The 23,920-nt window shown below is 42.8% G+C and overlaps 1 protein-coding gene across 3 annotated transcripts in view; it reads right to left on the bottom strand.

Moving 5' to 3' along the window:
* The window catches only part of LOC311240150 (uncharacterized protein), a 67,359-nt gene extending 44,058 nt beyond the window's left edge, over positions 1 to 23,301 (bottom strand). For 2 of the 3 annotated variants that reach the window (XM_084328692.1, XM_084328694.1), the window contains exons 1-3: positions 23,028 to 23,301; positions 21,613 to 21,787; positions 9,202 to 9,426 (exon numbers count right to left, since the gene is read on the bottom strand). In XM_084328692.1, the coding sequence (XP_084184818.1) occupies positions 9,202 to 9,426; positions 21,613 to 21,787; positions 23,028 to 23,171 (544 nt within the window). In that variant the 5' untranslated portion in view covers positions 23,172 to 23,301. The remainder of the gene's footprint in view (positions 1 to 9,201; positions 9,427 to 21,612; positions 21,788 to 23,027) is intronic. The other variant, XM_084328693.1, reaches the window with a different exon arrangement.
* Between the last annotated feature and the right edge of the window lie 619 nt (positions 23,302 to 23,920).

Raw genomic sequence — 23,920 nt, 5'->3', positions numbered from 1 at the left:
CTGTCAGTAAACTCTATCCTTAATCAAAGACACTGTTGTCCGCCTCCGTGAATAATATCTAGTAAAATTATTTAATTTATTAATCAGCTATATTAGAAATATTCTAAAATCATTAAGTCTGCTATAGGTGTCTCTCTCTCTCTCTCTGACATGGATTAAGCTAATTTATTTTTATTCACTTTTAGTCAAAAATGATTTCTTATCCTCTGAAGAGTCCTTTACCAAGTCAATGAAATATCCTCCCTCATCAAATATGTGGTGGCATATTTCATCGTCAAGGACATGATGCCATTTCAGATTGTGGAAAAGAAAATACCATAATCGTGGAAACTGTGAAACTGATATTTTCTCTGACAATAATCATGCCACCTGAATCCCATATTGTGACATCCATACTTGGAACTAATGAGGAATGATGTTAACTCTTTCAGTGCCACTCACGAGATTTCTCGTGTTTTTTTATAGGTGGTTTCTAGCCACTCACGAGATTTCTCGGATTTTTATTTTTTTTTTTTTATTTTGCGATCTGAAAAATTATTGCATCACCCGAGCCTACCCGAGTATAGCCGAGGGGCGCCAACGATCACTGTGGAAAAAAGCGCCCCCTGTCGTCTCCCAGATGACATAAGTGATTTTGGAATGGACTCAATGAAAATGAATGGGGAAAAAAATCCGGTACTCCACATTTTCCAGTTCACTGATCCAGCCGGGGTTACCACAGTTCATTCTGGAGCCTCAAATCCCCGCGGATTATAGAGATCTACTGTGTCGCGTTGGATCCATACACTTATCGATTTTTTCGAATGGTGATCAGGAATTGGAATATACCAGTTGGATACCATCTGATGTCAGGTAAGGACTCTGTGGCTGCGTTTACATGGACAGTTTATTCCCCTTTTCATTCGGAATTAACGTTAAATCCTATTTAAAGTTATCATGTAAACATCTGAAAATACTTAATTCCGAATGAAAATGGCCATTCCGAAATAAAATCCATTCCGATGTAAGTGGCCGGTTTATTCCGTTTATCATTCCGAATTAAAGCTTTTCCTGTCCATGTAAACGCTTTTTCGGAATTAGTTCCCCCCGGTCTTTCTGCACATGATCGCGCATAGGCTACAGTACACATAGATGATCGCGAACAGGGGCACATATTGTTCCATAGCATACGCCTTCAGTTGATCATGACAAATCCTCTCTTACCTTGACGATTAAAAAGCCCCCATAATTTAGTAAATAAAGCTGTAGCCAGCCAGCTAGTATTGATGCTATACAAAATGCTATCCACAAAATAGCTACATAGCTAACCAACTAAATACAATGGTATCCTGAGGTAACGTTAGATACAACGTTTGCTAGTCAAAATGACTGGACACACACAGGGACAAGTTAAACATCAATCAATTAATTTATTCCAACAGGTAGTTTGAGCTGCATGTGAGCCGCGGTCTTTCTCTCCTCTCCTTTGGAAACGAATGATGATACGTTAGCTAGAAAAAGCACAGAACCGGCCGGCAAAAGTGAAGCTGCTAGCAACAGACACTATAATACTTCCGTCACGGGATTTCAAAATAAAAGAGCGACGTCTAAAAGCACCGTAAATAGGTTTATTTTGTACATTATCTAACGTTAACACAAACCTAAACTAACTTTAGATTAGTTTAGGTTCGTGTATAGATATATATATTAGATATTGTAAAGAATAAACGTATTTACGGTGCTTTTAGACGTCGCTCTTTTATTTTGAAACCCCCCGCCCGGAAGTAAAAATTATGCTTATTTGTCTGCTTGTATCAATGGGTTGCTACATACGGGGTACAATGTTACATAGGCTGTGCGTCGATGTTGCAGAAGCATAAAGGCCTGCAACACCTTTGCTTTGTCGATGTTGTGGTGCAGTTGCTTTGAAGTTGCTGTAGCATTTAGAGGCCTTTAACGTTAGCAGAATAGACACACCGAGAGTCTGGTTAATGTTGTTTGGTACGCTAGCACAGTAGCTGAGAATACCGGTCGCAGCTGTTTGTTTACTTCTGGTAAACGTAATGACGTTAACATCCTGTTTACGTTTACCCAATCAGAAGCCTTCCCAGCCCCAAACCTTACGATGACTCGAAAACTCCCGATTAGACAGTGACTTTCATGTAAACACCTTGTCGGAATTAAGATTTGACATGTAAACTCGCATGATTTTTTTTTACATCCGAATGATTTGATTCCGAAGTTATAATTCGGAATTAAAAGTCACCATGTAACCGCAGCCACTGTTATCAGTGGTAGGATAATCGGAGTAAGTTTGATGAAGTTATAAGCTGTTTTGTGAAATGTCTTCTTTCGGTTTCATTGTAAAAGTCCGAGAGGAAATCAACGGGGCGATTATCAGTACGCGGCCGTAATGTGCGTGCGTGCACGTATAATATTGATCATCTAGCGTTTATTTGAAAACGATTCATAAAAAGGCCGACAAATATCAACGTTGTGGAATATTCCACTAAAAGACGATTTTCATAGAATGCTCCAGAATGAGCTGTTTTTTATATCAAAACGGGGGCTTTTCTAACTGCTCTGAAACGGAAACGACGCGATAAAAAAAGAATCTGCCTTCACAGCACTGACTGGAAAATAGTATTTGATAATGCGATGGGCAGATTAGACACATAGCCATAATTTAAAACATAGATTAGGCGATATTAACGTTAACATTGGCGCGGATGGTGGCATTCAAGCGGTAAAACGGAAAACCAGGCATGGCATTGAAAGAGTTAACATAGTGTAGGGACAAATATTATTGAAATTATATTGTCATTCAACTTTTTTTAATTGATGATTAACAGGTAGACTATTGACCATATTCACATGGTGGTCATTTTAAGATGGGGAGAGGGTGGAAATTAACCCAATACAATGGAAAGGTGATTAAAATGGATATAACATATATAAATTAGTACTACTGGGTGTAGTGCTAATCAGATGTATGTACAGAGTTGTAATACCAATATGTATTGACAGTATGGTAAGAGTAGGTAAGAGATGTGTACAGATATAGTATCTACAGATATGTAAAAGGAGTATGTGCAGGTATGTGACAGGTGGACCGTGGATATACATATATATGGTAAGAATAAATATATATATACACTGTTACGGACGGTGTCCTTATGTATGTATATAGAGGGAGTAATGTATGTTATCTGTTGTATGTGTGTATATAGGCATGTTTTGGTTGTTCTGTTTTCATCTCCCTCCTGTGTAACATATCCCATTCTCAGGTGTCTCCCAGTTGCAGCACCAGCAGCCAGCTGGTCAATCAGCAACTCACCCCAGTGCAACGGCAGGTGAAGCTGATTCTGCAATCAACATCTACTCTCCCTTCATATACCCATTTTGTGTGCAGTGTTGGTTAGCTCTTTTGGCTCAGTGTGGTGGTGGGTGTCTCTCTGTCTTTGGTGATAATTCTGTGTGTGCCTGCGTGGACCAAACCCTGTGTGGGGTATATATACTGTTGGCCCTGTTTTGCCATTTGCCACTGTATGTGGGGTATGTATATTGTTGGCCATTTTAGATTCATCCTACACTGTGAGCTATAGTTAGAGTGGTGATTCATCCTACACTCTAAGCTTTGGAGTTAAAGTGGTGTTCATCCTACACTATGAGCTACATGGTTAGAGTAGTGTTTCTTTATATAAACGGTACATTTGGTAGAGCTGGTGAAAGCTCTGGTTCACTTCAGTGTGTTTTGGTGTTCTTTAGTTTGTTGTACATTTCTGTAGTAACCCTTTGTATATTTGTTTCCCTTGTGTCACCCAGCCTATGGTGATTGCTTTTCTTTGTATTAATCTTTTGTTTCGCACACAGGGACATTGAGGACAGGAAGATACCCTGGGTCTACATTTTGCATCACGTAGGTGACCTACTGTTAAAGACACCAGCCTTAGAAGTGAGCACCACCACCTGTACTTTTGGGCGTCCGCGCCTGTAAGGGGGGGTGGGCTTTAATTTGCTTTTGATATTTCATTTGGTGCTCACTGGTAAGTCCTCCTTGCTCTCTGTGTTGCTGATTTGTGTTTTTGTCAAATAAATATTATTATTTTGCAAATTGTCTTCTGAGTTTTGTGTCACTGCACCCTCACCTACCCTGTCTGTGGCCTTGTGTTGCCTCTCCCTACGGGGGTGCGTAACAACACTTATATACAGCATTATTGTACATGCTATACAGTTTTTTTTGGGTTATATGCAGGTGTAAATTGTAATAGTAGGTATATAAGATGATTATATGCAGGTAAATACAGACAGATGGATATGGATATATATATATGTGGTAAATATAAATATATTCACTCATTATCTCCTATAGGTACATTGTTATTGTGCACCCTAAAGAAAAGTGCTACCTACGTTTATTTTTATAATTTTGTATTAAGAAAAATTGGGACCCAAATGAGAAATGCATAATTTCTCAAGCAAGATGCTGAACCCCTGCCTTCCCTAACATTACATTACAACATTACCTAACAGGGTGCCATGGATGTTAACCTTGGACTCTAACCTCCATGGTGGAGTGTGTAATAGTTTCCTGGGAGGAATAGGGGAGAACGGGGATGGTTGTCACACGGGTAGGTTGTCGCATTCATTATATTTCACCACCAGAGGGTCCTGTCTCCCATATTTTGGTATTTAAATGTCCAGAATTGGGGTCAGAGTTCACCTACATTGTCATCTTTGGAGTGAAACAGCTGAACTTGAGGTGAGAGGACTTTTTGTGTTTTTCATGTCCATTTGTAAATATTCCACTACTCAGTATTTTTCTTCTAGGCTTTTACACAATTGGTTTATAATGAAACAATTATTACCCTTAAAAAGTGTGAAGGGATAGCTATAGTTTAGATTGTTGTTAGCTAGCTAACTAGTTGTTAGATGGCTGTTAGCCTTGATATCAGGACATTCCAGTTGGGGTTGGTTGTCACATTTTCTTTGGGGTTGGTTGTCACATGTGTGTAGGCTATTATTGTTAGGCCGATTTATTGTGTTATTTTGTTATATAGGATGGCCTAAAGATGTGTTTCCTGGTTATGTTCATGTTAAGATGCATTAAGTTATGTATTTGTCAACTTGTCAATGCAATTAAACCTTCAAATTTAGTGCTGCCTTCTTGTCTTCTTTTTAAGATTTTCCCCCATTAAAACACATGGTGACAACCAACCCCATAGTGTGTGACAACCATCCCCATGATGGGGTTGGTTGTCACAATGTGACAGAGTGTCTTTGATAGGTACTCTTTGTTACAGTACGTTGGAAAATTAGAGGGATACACATTTCAAGCCAACATCTTAAAGCGGAGATGAAGCAGTGCGATAAATACATATTCATAGCATCACATTAGTATTTAGATAAGCCACAGAAGAAGTCACGTTATAAAAATAAGCAGTTTCTAAGAAAAAACGATTTGTTGTGTACATTTCTGAAGCATTTAGCATTATGGGCGCGGCCATTTTGTTGCTGACGTCATACCGTGGCTTGGGTGTATACACTCTGGTTAGCTGCCTATATTGAATGGGTCAGTCAGCAAATAAAATGTTGCCTACAAAACAACGGGACCGCGGTGGTTCTGTTTGTATTGCTCCTGGCTGTTCAAACTAATTTTACCATGTGAGAGAGAGGAAAGTTGGTTAATTTCCACAAACTACCAGTGAAAAAAACAGTGTTGTTGACATGTTGGCTCGGGCTGCCTGCACCCAGACGGCGCGACCAGCCTGTTGGACAGGGAAGGAGGATCTGCAGCGAACACTTCATTGCCTCGGATTATGTTGTTGGGGTGGGATGTTTGTCCAGAAGACCACTAATCAGCTGAAGCCGGACGCGGTTCCCTCGGTCTTCGACAGACAGACCGGCGTTAGCTCTCGGGGCACGGCGTTAGCTCTCGCTAGCTAGCGTTAGCAACCGGAGCGTCGCGGAGCATTCAGCCTGCTGGCTACACAGCTTGTGTAGCCAGCAGGCTGAATGCTCCGCGACGCTGGTTGAAGTGGGTCTAGGTAGCCAGCAGGCTGAATGCTCCGCGACGCTGGTTGAAGTGGGTCTAGGTAGCCAGCAGGCTGAATGCTGGCAATGCGGTTGTTCATTCACCGGCTTCAGTGCGCCGCCCGCGGCTTGACTCGGTTCAGCGTTCACCCTGATGTAAAGTAGCGATTTTTATTGTTTTGTCATGACAACCCAATTACATAATCCAACATATGTGTAAAGAAACAACATATTCCAGTTAACGGAATATTTTTTAATGATTCATTACGGTATAAATTAGGTTAACTGGAGCCAGCGGGGCAATGCGGTTGTTCATTCACCGGCTTCAGTACGCCGCCCGCGGCTTGACTCGGTTCAGCGTTCACCCTGATGTAAAGTAGCGATTTTTATTGTTTTGTCATGACAACCCAATTACATAATCCAACATATGTGTAAAGAAACAACATATTCCAGTTAACGGAATATTTTTTAATGATTCATTACGGTATAAATTAGGTTAACTGGAGCCAGTTTTTGTCATGACAACCCAATTGCTAACGCTAGCTAGCGAGAGCTAACGCCTGGCCCCGGCTGGTGCCAACTAGCTAGCGATCGCTCCCGAGAGCTAACGCCGGTCTGTCTGTCGAAGACCGAGGGAACCGCGTCCGGCTTCAGCTGATTAGTGGTCTTCTGGACAAACATCCCACCCCAACAACATAATCCGAGGCAATGAAGTGTTCGCTGCAGATCCTCCTTCCCTGTCCAACAGGCTGGTCGCGCCGTCTGGGTGCAGGCAGCCCGAGCCAACATGTCAACAACACTGTTTTTTTCACTGGTAGTTTGTGGAAATTAACCAACTTTCCTCTCTCTCACATGGTAAAATTAGTTTGAACAGCCAGGAGCAATACAAACAGAACCACCGCGGTCCCGTTGTTTTGTAGGCAACATTTTATTTGCTGACTGACCCATTCAATATAGGCAGCTAACCAGAGTGTATACACCCAAGCCACGGTATGACGTCAGCCATGACGTCAGCAACAAAATGGCGGCGCCCATGTTGAAAACAGGGATATTATATTATATTTTTCAGACAAATAAGATAGATTTCACATTTGATTATAGAACCCTGTCTTACACAAGGTACACAACAAACAAACTAGGATCACATTGCTCACTGCTTCATCTCCACTTTAAAGCTTCAATTTAATGTAGGAATGACTATTGAAAGATGTTTTGATGATGAACAATTCACACTAGAGTAAAAAGTGTGACAACTATCCCCGTTCTCCCCTACTGTATGGGGGAAAAGTCTATTCCTGATTACACGGTGTGTATTGAGTGAGTGAGTGATTCAAATCCATATACTGTATATGCCTGTGACCCATTTAAGATTCCGACCCATGGTTCAAGAAACCAAACATTATGTGATTCAAAACCATCCTTAGTGTCACGGCAACAATAGCTGGTGAGGGAGGAGGAGAGATTTCTTCACTTCCCCCACTCAGATTTTTCCAAGACACCCCAGGGTTTTCAGCTCCTTATGAAGACTTTTTTCCATCTCGCCTGAGTCCTATGTGGTCAATATCAATATTTGAACAAGATAAAAACCAAGGAGTGACTGTAAGCCTATAGAGGTAAAAGACTGACTCCAGCTTAACAAGCTCATCACTGTGATCTGAGATGAGGATGTGCAGCCTATTTGGCAGGAAATGGTATAATGGGATACTAGGGCTGGGCAATTAATCAGATTTAATTTAATTTTAGCTTTTATTTTGGCTTTTAAAACAAGATAGGTGAGAAGATATTTGTTGATTTAGTTGAAAATTCCATAGCTATTTGTGATTGTGTAGATAGCAGAGGAGAGTGAAACATAATTTATACAGCCTACATTCTTTCAATGTGCTAACTTCTACTGAATACATTATTTGTAGACTTTTGCTCCACAAATTCTACCCTAGACATTCTACCCTAACAGAGGCATTCTACCCTAACAGAGACATTCTACCCTAACAGAGACATTCTACCTTAACAGAGGCATGCTACCCTAACAGACATTCTACCCTAGCAGAGACATACTACCTTAACAGAGACATTCTACCCTAACAGACATTCTACCCTAGCAGAGACATGCTACCCTAACAGAGACATGCTACCCTAACAGAGACATACATTCTACCCTAACAGAGACAGAGAGACTTCGGCTCAGCTTCTTCCCCCAGGCCATCAGAGCCTTGAACACTGAACTATCCACGCACAAGCACACGCTCACACACTAGCAGCCACTTTAACATGAGCACACACACACTCATGCTGCACACACTCACACTTATGGACACTTTACAGAAGGAAAGGTCACTTTAAGAATAGTATAGTAGAGCTTGAGATTGTATAATATAGCATTGTATAGCAGTGTACATAAAGACCCAGTGCCTCATCCGTAGCTAACAGTGTACTGCACTACCACAGGACCTAGCATGTCCTACCATGCTCTGTAAATAACTCATGTACAGATACCGATATGCCCTACTTTGTCTACTTGTTTATTGCACAATGTCGCTCTTGGTTGGATTCTTATTATATATTATTACTATTGTATTATGCACATCGTTGCGGGCAAGACCCCCCGCATTTCACTGTATACCTGTATGCCGTGACAAATAAAACTCTTGTATCTTGTATCTTGTACCCTAACAGAGAAAGTCAACCCTAACAGACATTCTACCCTAACAGAGGCATGCTACCCTAACAGAGACATGCTACCCTAGCAGAGAAAGTCAACCCTAACAGAGACATTCTACCCTAACAGAGACATTCTACCCTAACAGAGACATGCTACCCTAACAGAGTCATGCTACCCTAATAGAGACATTCTACCTGGCAACCCTAACAGAGCCATACTACCTGGCAACCCTCATAGAGACGTTTTATCCTAAAAGAGACATTCTACTCTAACAGAGGCAGTCTACCCTAACAGAGAAAGTCAACCCTAACAGAGACATTCAACTCTAACAGATACATTCTACCCTAACAGCGACATGCTACCAGGCAACCATAACAGAGACATTCTACCCTAACAGAGAAAGTCAACCCTAACAGAGAAAGTCAACCCTAACAGAGACATTCTACCCTAACACTAAACAGATACATTCTACAGACGTTCTCAGTTGAGGCCTGTTCTCTCCCACAGTGAGAGTGAAGCCTGGGACTCACAGTAATTTGGCTTCTCTGGTTTCTTCCTCTTGCGCGGAGTGAGCTTGGATGACGGGCCTGGCTGTTCCTCTTCATCAACCACGTTTTCTTGATTCAATCTTCGTTTTTTCTCCCTCTTTTCAGTCTGCTCTTCCTTCTCCTCTTCTGGAGGCCTATTCCTCTTCTTCTCCTCTTGCTCTTTCTTTTCCACCTTCTCAGGTAGCTTCTCAGAAAACTGGAAGGATCCTGTGTTTAAATAGTAGATATGAAATGTTGCCATTATGTTTCAGTGACAAGTGTGTAATCCATCTGTTTCATAATCATCCTTCTCATCCTCATGAATTTACTACAATCCTTCTCATCACAACTAATACCATAATCATCATCATCATTTGTGAATCATATTCCTCGTCCTCCTCCTCATCATCTGCAAATCATTTCCCTCCCAATCAGCCTCATCATTACCTTCATCATTTTTTATGACTTATACTTTATTGCATATTTTTTCTTTTTGCACACAGTACTTCAGGACAATACAATGAATGACATATTTTGCATCAGCATGGGTCAGTCCTGAAGGACAACATAGACACCTGGACCCCTAACGTCTAGGTTACACTGATACCCCCCATATGGGGGGGAAGACAGAAAAAAAATAAAAATAAAAAATAAAGACATTAGAATAAGTAAACCTAAACAAACGAAAAATTCTACCATAACAAAAAATAAATAAAAAATAGAAAGATAAATTAGACTAAGCCGAGAATATAATGGGAAGTACCAAAACAGAAATAAAACACCAAACAAAAAAATTAGTGCTGTCAGGCGATTAAAAAAATTAATCTAATTAATTACAGGATTTGTAATTAATTAATCTAATTAATCGCATTTTAATCGCATAACCATTTTATGCCTGATATTCTATATTCTATAATCATATTTCAAATTGCATGTGTCCGGATGGCAGAATTCAGTACTGTATCTACAAAATCATCTTCCATCTATTAATTTGCTTAGATTTTTCAGGTCTGGTCAATTTGAGCATGGTGTTATTCACAGTCAAAGATAAAAAAAAAAATTATTGATATTCTCATTTGGTTCATTACAATTTACTCAAAATAAAATTGTCATTCAATCAATCACCGCGCAGATTGATTGATTGAATGAAAATGTTATTAACAGATTGCAGAATGGGTACAATACAGTACGGCACACAATTGTTAAGGTGTGCAGACCAGAGAAAGACTTTCGTCTTGTTTACATCAGGGTCCCCCATTTTTTATTCATAATGAATTGTAAGTAAGGGTGCCACTTGCTCCGTACAATCCATTCTTTGTGGATCTAGCCCACAGTATTTCTGACACTGGGAATACATTCCCTGAGATTCATAGATGTCACTAGAATCAGATACCAAGAACATGCAAATGGACCATATTAAAAAAAAAAAAACGTCTGTAAATGTGTATTCTACATTCTTATGGAATGAATGATAAAAAAAAAGAAAAAAAAAAAAAAAACTTTTTTTTGTAATTAATTTTGAGTTAATTTTCATAACGCGATAATTTGCTGTGTAATTAATTAATCTAATTAACGCGATAAATTGACAGCCCTAAAAAAAAAAAATCTACATTAAAACATAGAGCTATGTTGTCTACATAAACATGGTGCATTTGTCAGGTATTATATACTCATGTGCATCGTCGCTGTCTTAGACAAGTGTGCCCCTCCTCCTTTTATAGTGAATGAAATTGCAAATATTTCCCCCATTTGCTAATATATTTGTCTCCTTTCTCTCCTAAACTAAAAGATATTTTCTCATAGGCAGCTACCCTACCCAGTTCTCCACTCCACTCTCGGAATGACGGGCCTTCTGGTGCCTTCCAGCCTCTCATTATGATCTGTTTGCCTATCATAATACTAGTCTGTATCCAATCAGCTAGGGGCTTTGCGATATGGCTAAGACTGCAGGGATCCCCCAGGATATATAAACCAGAACAGAAATCATACTCCGTCCCTGTGACCTCTGTGATGTAGTCATGTATGTTACTCCAGAAGTCTCTGGTTTTCGGACATGACCAGAGTGCATGGACTAGGTCCCCCTCCCCTGTGTGACATTTCCAGCAATCTGGGTTCTCTTTCAGGCCCAGTCTATACATTTTAGAGGGGGTCCAATAAATGCGGTGGAAGATCTTGAATTGTATTAGCCTTGTTCTAATATCCCTGGACACCTGTTTGGGGATCCCCGAGATTATATCCCAGTCCTCTTGCTCAAATGTGACCCCTAGATCCTTTTCCCAGACTATTTTGAGAGCAGAGGATATCCCACTGCCCTCCCTGTCGATAAACATGGAATAGTAGACCGAGGCCTCATGTCCCAACCCAGAAATAGCCTAAATCTTTTTCAGCAGGTCTGTACCCTGGGGGAGGGTCTGTGGTAGAGCTGCCGCGATAACCGCATTACCGCGGTATCGCTGTTGCATCACGCTCACCGCAGAGTTAGGCTGAATACCGCGTCACCGCTGTTTTTTATCATAATAATAAAGTTGGCTTGCGGCTCTGCAGATATACCCTACTCGGTTCCAAGCGACCCTATTGGTCCAGCCTGGCTCTGCGGCTCTGCAGATACCCCCTACTCGACGCCTCTGAACGAAAACAGAACGCCGCCATCTTTACTGCCTCGCTAAGGATGCATTTCATTCAGGATTTGTTTGCGACAGAACCAAGTGCAATAAACAAAAAAGAATGGATTCACTGTGTATTCTGCCTTATTTATTGATGAAACAAAACCGACATCAACCCAATTTACCACCGAGCGGAGAGTTTAGTGTCACAACAAGATCGCTGATGTGTTAAGTTTGTTGTTGTTATCCGATATACACGAGAGGTAACGTTAAACCCGGGTTTGCTTGGTAGAATACACAATGAGAGGTAACGTTAGCTTTGGCAGAATAGACGCAACGAGAGTCTGGTTAATGTTGTTATTGATTGATTGATTGAAACTGTGTTAAACTCTGGCTTGCTGCAAGCCCTCGGACATCTATGCCCATGGAGCTTTCAGTGTACACAAGCGAGCGGCGGCGGCCCCGCCTGCATCCCCATTCCCCAAACGGAGTAGTACCTGGCTGCAGTGGAAAAGGAACGAAGTACCAGGTGCCTAAAGCGGGTCGAGTCGAGTAGGTAATATGCACTGGAAAAGCGCCATTAGACTAGAGGCAGGCTATAAGAGTAGACTACTAAAAAAAAAAAAATGCATTCAAACTTTTTTTTTTTTTTTTGTGCGCACTGTGCGGTAATTACCGCGGCGGTAGGAAATATTGCGCAAATTCGTGCGGTAAGGAAAATATCAATACCGCGGCAGCTCTAGTCTGTGGCGAGCCAAATGTGCCTATGAGAAGATGCCTCAATTGTAAATATCTCCAAAATTGATTGTTGGCCAGCTGATATTGTTGAATCAGTTTTTCAAAAGATTTGAATGCATCGTCTTCATAGAGGTCCCCCAGGGTGAGGATGCCTTTGTCTATCCATTCCTTCCACATAAAGGGGGATCTGCATATACACAATTTTGGGTTGGCCCATAAGCCTGCTGACAGGCTTAAATGTGGGTTGATATGAAAGATGCGAGACACCTTCTTCCATACGGCCTGTATGTGAGAGATGATAGGGTGAGTTCGGGCAGTTGGTGGTAATTTAGCTGTAATATACGACAGTGGGGGCAGCCGTGTGTATACCGACTGCTCCATTATGTACCATGGAGGCGCTCTCTCAGGGGGCAGGGCCCACTGTGTCATATGTCTGAAACTGTAAGCATAATGATATAGTAATAATTTGGGGAGACCCAGGCCACCTCTGTCCACAGGCTGTTGTAGTTTACCAATACGCATCCTGGGTCTTTTACCGTTCCACAGGAATGTGTTGCATATTCTATCAAATTGTTTAAAATACTTGCTAAGTATTGCTATCGGCAGTGACTGGAGAAGGTAGTTTACTCTGGGAATACAGTTCATCTTAAGAACATTAACCTTTCCCCATAGTGACAAGAAAAGGGGAGCCCATCTCTCCACATCCGCTGAGATTTTGCCTAGTAGTGGGTCAAAGTTGACACTAACAATGTCATTTACTTGCTTGGGGAAAAGAATCCCTAGATACCGAATACCCTTTTCAGGCCACTGAAAGGAGCCACCTTTAAATAGTGATTTGGGGCAGTAGGACGTTAGGGGAAGAGCCTCCGACTTCGACCAATTAACCTTATACCCTGAAAATCTTGAGAATGTATCTATTGTCTTGAGTAGTGCGGGTACAGCATTGCCTGGGTCTGTAACAAAAAGCAAAATGTCATCTGCATAAAGCATACGTTTTTGGGCCGTGCCCCCCACTGTAACTCCAGGGAAACTTGGGTCCTTACGTATAGCTGCTGCCAGGGGCTCAAGCGCTAAACAGAAGAGCAAAGGAGAAAGGGGTGGCGTGTCCCGCGGCCTAGTTTGAAATATGAGGAAATTATCCCATTTGTTTGCACCGCTGCCTCCGGTTGGTTATACAACAACAACTTCACCCATTTTATAAAGGTCTGACCAAAACCAAACGCCTCCAGGGTTGAAAATAAGTACTCCCATTCTACGCTGTCAAACGCCTTTTCCGCGTCCAGTGAGATGGCGGCCGTTGGTTCATTATCGCTACTGACTGCCCACATTACATTGATAAGGCGTCTGACGTTATCAGACGAATTTCTTTTGCGAATAAACCCAACTTGGTCAGGATGCACCAGGGAGGATATTACTCCATCCAAACGGTTTGCCAGTATTTTGGAAAGCACTTTTACATCCTGGGAAATCAGGGAAATTGGACGATAATTCTTGCACTCGGAGGGTTCCTTATCTTTTTTCAATATTAAAGATATCAAGGCCTGTGATAGGGTGGGGGGTAAATAGCCTCTATCCAAAGCTTCAATATACATACTCTGCAGTAGAGGTGTCAACTCTGTTGAGAAGCATTTAAAGAACTCAGCTGTAAGACCATCAGGCCCCGGCGCTTTACCGGACGGCAATTACCTTCATCATTGATTGATTGATCGATTGATTGAAAAGTTTATTAACAGATTGCAGAATGGGTACAGTACAGTACAGCTCAATACATACAATTGTTAAGGGGATGCAGACCAGAGAAAGACTTTCGTCTTGTTTACATCAGGGTCCCCCATTTTCAATTCATCATAACATATATGACATACATGACATACAGATAGACAGTACTGCTACATCTATACATTTATGACATATCAGATTTGCAAATACAGTACTGTTTGTGATACAAAAAGTGTCCAGAAAAAGAGTGTATATACATTTGACGTAGAAACTGTACATTGGAGGAGGTTGGGTGGGTGGGGTGGGGTTGGTGGGTGGGGGCTGTACATTGGAGGGGGGGGGGGGGGGGGTTGGGGTAGGGGGGGACACACTGTACACTGTACATTGGAATACTGACAAAGCCATACTTGGTAATTTACTGTACAACTGGGTTAAGACATTTGTAGGGGCCAGTTTCGAATTGCAGTCTCCCGTAGGTGTTCTTTGAGAGTGTTTTTGAAGGTGGGTAGTAGTGATTCACATTGATGTGGCATAATTGCGAAACGTGTTTAGTCCCTTGTTTGAGCCGAATCTGGGTTTAACATGATTTGTGGAGCTCCCTCTGGTGTTGTGATCGTGGTATTCACTGACCTTTGGGAAGTATTTTGACATGAACATGGGTACCTTGGTCGCGTAGTGTATCTTGTAGACCAGGCCCATTGCAAGTTGCTGTACTCTGTCGTCTACTCTAAGCCATCCTAGGTTGTCAAAGTGGGCCGGGGTGAGGTGGGTTCTAGGAGTCAGGTCAAGCAGTAGTCTGACTAGCTTGTTTTGAGATGTTTGTAATTTGTTTTTTAGTGCCTTTGAGGTGCTTTGGTACCATGAAGTGCAAGCATAGTCGTAGTACCCTTGAATGAGTGCTCCTGCCAGAGTCTTCAGGGTATTCTTGTTTACCAGAGAGGAGATCCGGTACAAGAATCGAGTTTGTTGGTTGACTTTTTTTATTACATTGGATGCCATTTTGTCACAGGAAAGATTAGCCTCTAGGATGGAACCTAGGTAGGTAATTTCATCTTTCCTTGTGACAATATTGTCACCCACTGTAACCGAGAAGCCGTCGGTCTTGCTGAGTTTGTTATTTGAACCGAAGAGTATGGACTCTGTTTTGCCCATGTGTAATGATAGTTTGTTGTCGGCGAGCCATATGCAGATTTTGCCTAGTTCCGAGCTGAGGGCTTTTTCAACCTGTAACTTGTTCTTGTCAGAGACCAGCAGGGCTGAGTCGTCTGCAAACAGGAACAAGTTGCAGTCACAAGCTGACGACATGTCATTTGCATAAATTAGGAATAGTAGCGGTCCTAGTATGCTTCCTTGTGGAACACCACAGCTCACTGTGAGGGGGGGGGATAGGGTACCGTTTACCTCCACCATCTGTTCTCTCCCCTCCAGGTAGGATTGTATCCAGCTCACTGATAAACTATCAAAACCTATTGCTTTTAGCTTGTCAATCAGAATGGTGTGACCTCTTGTTTGATGTGGTCGTTCAAATAGAGAAGGCATGTGTCAGTGGAGTGGGATGTTCTGAAGCCAGATTGGAATTCGTAGATTAGATTTTTTTCCGCGAGGTACTTTTCGATCTGTTCGTATACTATTTTTTCCATGACTTTCGAGATGGATGTAAGGATAGAAACAGGGCGGTAGTTGCCTGGGTCTAGTTTGCTGCCCTTTTTGTGCAGGGGTGTTACTCTCGCAATTTTGAAGTCCTTGGGGACGTGTCCCTGTTTTATGGAGAGGTTTATTATAGGGCTGGGCGATATGGCCAAAAACGTTATCGCGATAAAATTATAAAATTATTTTCATATAACTCGATATCGATAATTATCGTCGATATAATGTCTGTCAAGTTTAATTAACTTCTTATGCCCGGCGGCGATGGACGGGCTATTAATAGCATAGATATATATAATAGACTTGTTTTGCTGCTGCGAATGTCTCGAGTCGAGTTGATGTCGTCATCAGTCCGCGCACGTTAGCAGTTAGCCGACAAGCGGAGTATCTCATGACAATGTAATAAATATGACCCTAAAATACTCTCTTCCGCCCCAATATATTGAAACAACGTCCACTGTATACCCCACACTACTATAAACGTGGCCTCAGAATTCACGCCACACACCCACTCGGCACGTAAATATATAAAATAGCGCCGTGCAAGCTAATTAGCCTAGCAAGCCTTGTTGTTGAGTCCTACCTCTGGGTCTCCTTCCGGGTCTCCTTCGCTCTCGGCCATCTCCTTCACTGATTGGTTGTTAGTGCGTGTGCTCATATCCAAGCTTGGAAAATCGATATATCGAAACTTTGCGACCACGTTTCATGTTTATTTCGAGGAAATAATTTATCACGATAGTTATCGTTATCGTTTTATCGCCCAGCCCTAGTTTATTATGTGTGTGATGACTGGGGTGATGGCGGCTGCTGAGTCTCTGAGGAATTTGGAGGGGATGTTGTCATGGCCAGTGGCCTTGTTCGGTTGGAGGGCGCTCAGTTTTTTGAGTACCTCATCTGTAGTTACCATTTCCAGTTTGAAGTCGTCTTTGTGGACGCCTAGGTTCTTGTAGTATGCTACTATGTGTTCTACCCCATACTGCCCTGAGTGGGAGGGTAGTTTGTTTACCAGTGTGGTGGCTATGTTTGTGAAGAAAGTGTTTAAGTAATTGGCTACATCCAGTTTGTCTGTGTTGACCGTCTTTATGTTTATGTTTGAGAACCTTTTTTACTGCAGCCTAGTTGATTGTTGAGTAATTTCCAAAGTTCACATGGTTTATTTTTGTTTCCCTCAGTTTTGTCATTGATGAATTTTTTTTTAGCAGTTTTGATCATGGAGTTTACGTCATTTCTTAGTCTGTTTCTTTCTAGTTTGAGTTCAGTCACGTGGTCTTGGAGTTCACTGCTCGTGCTTTTGGCAAGCTTTGACTGACTTTTACGAAACTCAGAGCATTTTTTGTCTCTGGCTTTCATAGCGGTCAGTATTTCAGTGTGCATCCATGGCTCAGCGCGATTTTTTACCCTGGTGGTTCTTAGGGGGGCCATGTTGTTTAGTATTGATGAAAATTTGGTTTTGAAGCCAAGCCAGGTTTCTTCAACCAGTGTACCATTGAGTTCATCTGACCAGTCCAGACTCTCCAGTTCAAGGTTAAAGGCCTCGCTAGTGAGAGAAAACGGTGCTTTTTCAATGTATGTGATGTATAGATTGGGGGGAGGTGACCACAGCTAAAACGGTGATTGAAATGTGCATGGAAGACGGTGATATTGACGGTGGTGGAACCAGTGGTTTCACAGGCACAGGCCGCGTCAGCGAGGGTTTTGTTATGAATTCCTTGGAAGAACATCTGAGATTAGAGTGTACTGTCTCCCAGGGCAGGAGGGAGAGAGGTTCATCTTAATGAAACGTGAGTTTATTAGTGTTAAAGGTTATGCAGTTGTCATGACAACACGTCGCATGACAACCAGAAGGCGGGGCCGTCGTTGCGACGACGAACATCTATGAGTCGAACGGTGTTTCCGGGTGTAAGGCAGACTAGAATCAGACCAAGAGCGAGTAGGACTGAGATCACACAGACGACACTCTCTCCTCTCATTGAGAGGGGGGGGGAGGGGGGAGAATGCCACATCACCAGTAGCTTCGGCTACCACGAGGATGGTTAGGCTAACGAACAGGCCTGAACACTATTGGACTGAATCACAAAAGGACGATAGACGAACACACCGAAAGATCATTAGAATAGACTCTTCAAGGACGATACAATTTGATAACATCTGATAACATCTGATTATGAGGTTCTGTTTATAGCAATAAACCAACGCTTTTCCTCATAAGGTATCTCACGGTGTCGAAGTGTCGAATTCTTACGGAAGTGGAGAATTAGGAGGGTTTATGGATTGCACTAACGGGGGAGATAAGGATCTTATCTACCAGTATCGGAGACGTCAGGACCATTAAAAGTACACAACGCAGAGGAATTGGATGGAGGGCCAAACAGACGAAGACGTGATACTGGCCAGTTTGATCAGAATCTTACAGTTGGTGCCGATGACAGCCGGATTTGCAAGAGATTAAAACAACGGGAACAGTTGGTGCTGATGACAGCCGGATTTGCAAGAGATTAAAACAACGGGAACAGTTGGTTGTTGATGACAGCCGGATTTGCAAGAGATAAGAACAACGGATAAAGACTTTTTCAATAATGGGGCGACAGTGGACAACAGTCATCAATGTGTGGGAGAATCATGATCGAAGCAAGGCCGGCCAGCCCTGGGAGAGAGCGGCGAGTCGAGCGGTCATGAGGCGGACCAGCGCTGTAGGAGAAACAGCGCTCCGGAGAAAGATGTGAGTTCACTGTGCACACATGGTTGTTTTGATCTTTTAAGCCAAATAAAAACGAACGAAGATAGTGCATCCGTAAATAAGTAGCGACAGAGAAGCCAGCTGTGATAATATGAGCAGAGAGCCATGGTGAAAATCGAGGGTGTTATCTACAGAGAATGAAAAGCAAACGAGGCAGGCTGCACAGTTTTGGTTTAAGGAGGGTAAATGCGAGATGAGGAAAGGGGGGGGGGGGGCGCTTGAATCAGATCTAAAAATTGTTGATGGCGGGACTGTTTTCATAACAGAAGGAAAGTCGAAAGGAGATTGTACCAGTGTGTATTATGTCCGATCAGGCAAGAGTATTAGTCTGAGAAAGCGTCCCCTGATAATGGATAGGAAAGAGAGGAAAAACAGCTGTGTTTTTAGGCCTTGGAAGGAAGGGCAGCGTTCGTTTGTTGAGAGAGTAGCCATTTGCACCGAGTCAAAATGGCTGCAGAGCCACGAGGGGTTTAGAATCAGGAAGTGACACGTCAACTAAACCACCATAGAGGAGGAGTAGGTCGCCACCTAGTGGTGGAGGGGGGGTAGTGCTGGGGAGTTTTCATTACCCATAGGGGAATATTTAGCACAGAGAGTGGATTATTATTATAATAATAATATTAGATATAGAGTTTAATCATACAATGGATTAAATAAGAATTGCACAGACAGAGGAGGTGCAGTTATTTGAATGGGTTAATTATGGAATAAAGAGGGAAGTCCAGTGGGGCCTTCTCACACCTAATAAATAGGCAGAGTCTTGAGGGGACACGTCACCAGAAAGAACTGGCGCGCGCTGGGGGTCACCCGTGGGACAAACGTAGAGCGCCGAGTGGGTATCGTTTAGCTGCTGGTGTCACGCCGGAAGACAACAAAACAGGGAACAGCCCTGTAGGTTTAGATATGGGTGTGGAGAAGGTGGTAGACTAATAGCAAAACAAGGGAAGTCGAATGGACAGACAACTGCCGGTGTTGTGTTTCTGCTTTCAAGGGGGGAATGACACCGACAGCGATGACCAGGAGACAGACTGGAGGAGGAGGAAGCCGCAGGGGCCAGGCACCGCAGCCTGGTACACAGATCATCCGCAACGAGAGAGAGGAGACGGCGGCGGTGGAGGAGCAGATGTGGAGAGGACAGCCAGAGACACTGAGCAGTAGCAGACCAGGGGAGACATTTTTGCCTAGGGGACCGCGCCCTGGGAGGGGGACCAGCTCAGGAAAGGAGCCGTCACTGAAAGGGGCCCTTGCCCTAGAAGATGGGACCGGCCCAAGATGGGAGGTGTACTGTAAGAGGGAAGGGAGCGCTCTGATTTGGACGTGGGGTACCTAATAGGGGGGCCGAAGGGTTTAGGGTGTGTCGTCTGAAAAGTTGCAATCTGTGTTTTTCTCTGTCTCTCTCTCTCTCTCTCCTCCCTGACCGTTGTTTATCCTTTCTGGTTTGGGTGTGATGCGGGTAATGGAAAACAACAAGGCAAAACAGCAGACGGCGGGGCCCTAATTGTTATGAGTCCATTTTTGGGGTATAATTCATTGAAAAACCAAGTAGTCTGTTGATTCTGAAAGTTGATTGAGAATCAAAGGGGGGAATGAGAGAAAACAGTGCTTTTTCAATGTATGTGATGTATAGATTGGGGGGAGGTGACCACAGCTAAAACGGTGATTGAAATGTGCATGGAAGACGGTGATATTGACGGTGGTGGAACCAGTGGTTTCACAGGCACAGGCCGCGTCAGCGAGGGTTTTGTTATGAATTCCTTGGAAGAACATCTGAGATTAGAGTGTACTGTCTCCCAGGGCAGGAGGGAGAGAGGTTCATCTTAATGAAACGTGAGTTTATTAGTGTTAAATGTTATGCAGTTGTCATGACAACACGTCGCATGACAACCAGAAGGCGGGGCCGTCGTTGCGACGACGAACATCTATGAGTCGAACGGTGTTTCCGGGTGTAAGGCAGACTAGAATCAGACCAAGAGCGAGTAGGACTGAGATCACACAGACGACACTCTCTCCTCTCATTGAGAGGGGGGGGGGGAGAATGCCACATCACCAGTAGCTTCGGCTACCACGAGGATGGTTAGGCTAACGAACAGGCCTGAACACTATTGGACTGAATCACAAAAGGATGATAGACGAACACACCGAAAGATCATTAGAATAGACTCTTCAAGGACGATACAATTTGATAACATCTGATAACATCTGATTATGAGGTTCTGTTTATAGCAATAAAACAACGCTTTTCCTCATAAGGTATCTCACGGTGTCGAAGTGTCGAATTCTTACGGAAGTGGAGAATTAGGAGGGTTTATGGATTGCACTAACGGGGGAGATAAGGATCTTATCTACCAGTATCGGAGACGTCAGGACCATTAAAAGTACACAACGCAGAGGAATTGGATGGAGGGCCAAACAGACGAAGACGTGATACTGGCCAGTTTGATCAGAATCTTACACTAGAGTAGGTTTTGAGGTCTCTAGATGTGACTGTTTTGTGACAGCCAGCCTTTTGTTTTAGCTTTTTGCGGGTACAGAATATCATATAATGATCACTTAACCCGCATGCTATAACCCCTTTATTAGAGATCTTGGACTTGTCAGAGGTCAGGATGAGGTCAATGGTAGTCTGAGTTGATTCACATACCCTTGTGGGTTGTGTGATTAGCTGGCTGAGGCCGTGCAGATCACAAAACCTATTGAAGGATTTGAAGGCGGATGCATCTTTTTGTTGCATATCCGTGTTCCAATCCCCAATAAGAATCTTTTCAGCATCCTCAGCTCCAGCTAAGCACACATCCAGAGTATCATAAAAGCCAGTTTGATCTGGTGGTCTGTAGATTGTGCCGACTATAACAGATTTAGCCCTTTCAAATAGAATCTCCACCTATACGGAGTGGAGATGATGATCACCCTCATCATCATCACCACCGGCCATGAGGCTCTAATGATGAGGTGACAGGAAGCTGTACTGACCGTCCATGAGACTGTTGCGCAGCAGTCGTAGAACAGGATACTGGTTGAGGATGTTATCCTTAAAGACACAGGTCCAGAACAGCTTGATGTGCTGCGGTCTCTCCCTCTCTAGCCAGTCCAGCACGTCATACAGAGCGTTCTTCATGTTGTCTTTACTCTTCATGCGAATCACCTTCTGCACACATATACGTAGGGGAGAACGATGCGGTAAGCCTCAGGTGTAGTAGGCCTAGTAGTAGTAGTAGATTTTACAGTCACTGAAAAGGTACAGACTGAAGCATAATGCTTATATATGCCTGTCCTATATTCTTAACAAAATGAAGACTCCAAAACAGTATTCTAAAAGAAAATAGCAAAAAAATAAAACAGTATTATTCACCCTTGTAGTTTTCAAAAATAACTTTACACACCATTTTCTTAAAAACCAAAAGCGTATTACTCATTCTTAACTGTATATCAGCATTGTTCCACAAGTTAACGCCAATAATAGAAATACACCTACTTTTAATCCCTTTCTTAGCTTTTTGAACAGTAAATTTACAAATATCTCAAATCATATTTTCTTTCATGTATTGAAAAAAACGTTTGCACCCCGTCTGGGAGTAACTTTGCTTTAGCTCTGTACATTATTTGCATAGTTTTATAATAAACCAAATCATTAAATTTCATAATATGAGACTTTATAAACAATGGATTTGTGTGTTCATAGTAACCAGCCTTGAAAAGGTTCCGAATGGCCCGCTTTTGCAGTAAGACTATTGGATGTACTGTCTTTTTAAATGTCGACCCCCAAAATGGGGGACCCTGATGTAAACAAGACGAAAGTCTTTCTCTGGTCTGCATCCCCTTAACAATTGTATGTATTGAGCTGTACTGTACTGTACCCATTCTGCTAATAAAGTTTTCAATCAATCAATCAATCAATCAATCAATCATACTTCCACACAGTGAGATATGTAAGAGGAAGTATAAGTGACCCAGGAGCGGCTGGTTTGACCACGCAAAAGTGAAAGACGGCTGGCTTAGTGGCTTGACCGCAGTGTTTTACTAGTCGTGGCTACATAGCAGTTTCTCCTGCTAATGATATAAGTTAACCTACGTGTTTATTACAATACAGTACGTCAGACTCAGTGTGGTCATCACCAGAGCAGAAATTAACGTAATCCTGGTCAGAACAACGGGGCAGACTACAGTATATTTGCATTTGTTAGCCAAGCGAGCGTTCTAAACAATCAATCCATGTCAATCCATTGCCTTCGTGTAGTGATCCTGAATATGAAACGTTACTCAATGTACCCCGGTCTCCCCTAGACTAGCCTAATTTAGAACAAAATTCTGACATGGATGAGTTCATTAATGCGTAATATCAGTAATATTTCAGTGGGAAATCAGTCATATTTCATACACCATCTAACCTTGTAACTGTCCTCCGGAATCAGGTTGTGATCTCTGAGCTGGTTCAGAAAAGTGTGCGGTTTCTCCATACACGACATTTCTGTCCTGTTGCAATGGAAAAAATGCAGTAGTTGTTGTTCTTCGAGAAAGTCAAGCGGGTTCATTCTACAATAATCCGACACAGCGTGATCTCATCAAACAGCTGAAAATGCCGACCAGCGACCAGACCCAATAAAATCACTGACCGAATACATATATTATTAATTTGCTATTGTTGCCCGTCTGACGCCTAGACTTGTGGAAAACACCAGCAAACAAATACAGTTGAGTTGAGTCCCGCCAGATTCGAGCAAAGTGAAACCAACGAGGAGAGTAGGGTCCAGCTGCAGCTTCGGAGCGATCCTCTCACGGGGCAAGCTTGGAAGAGAATGGACGGTTGAAACTTATGTCAGAGACATAAGATAAGATAAGATATTCCTTTATTGATCCCATTGGGGAAATTCAGGCTCATAGCAGCATGGGGAACCCGGGGAAGGGGGTGGGGGGGGGGGGGGGGGGGTACAGGTAGTAAAAACAACACAAGCAGTGTAAACAAATAGACAGAGCGAATGGCAGCCTGTGTTTCTGGTCAGTGGCAGACGGAGAGCAGCATATGCGGCGGGTATATAAGGCTAGGCTATGCCTACCCAAATCAAATGTTATGCTGGGAATTTTGAAATGTATCTATAATATATGTGCGCACTGCGCTGCTGCGCAGGCTGCAGCACAGCATCATATAGGCTACTATATTGTGTGTGTCTTGTGCTGCAGGCAGCCCGCTGGGCGCTGGCCGGCCGAGGTGTCAATGACGAAGGTGTCAATCCGCTAGGTGGCGGCGTTTAACATTCCAGGTACAGGCAGTAACCAATCACGC

This window comes from Notolepis coatsorum, assembly GCF_963971535.1.
Source record: "Notolepis coatsorum genome assembly, chromosome: 14".
Classification (NCBI taxonomy): domain Eukaryota; kingdom Metazoa; phylum Chordata; class Actinopteri; order Aulopiformes; family Paralepididae; genus Notolepis; species Notolepis coatsorum.
Note: the sequence above shows the minus strand (reverse complement) of the source record. Positions and strands in the feature narration are given on the sequence as shown.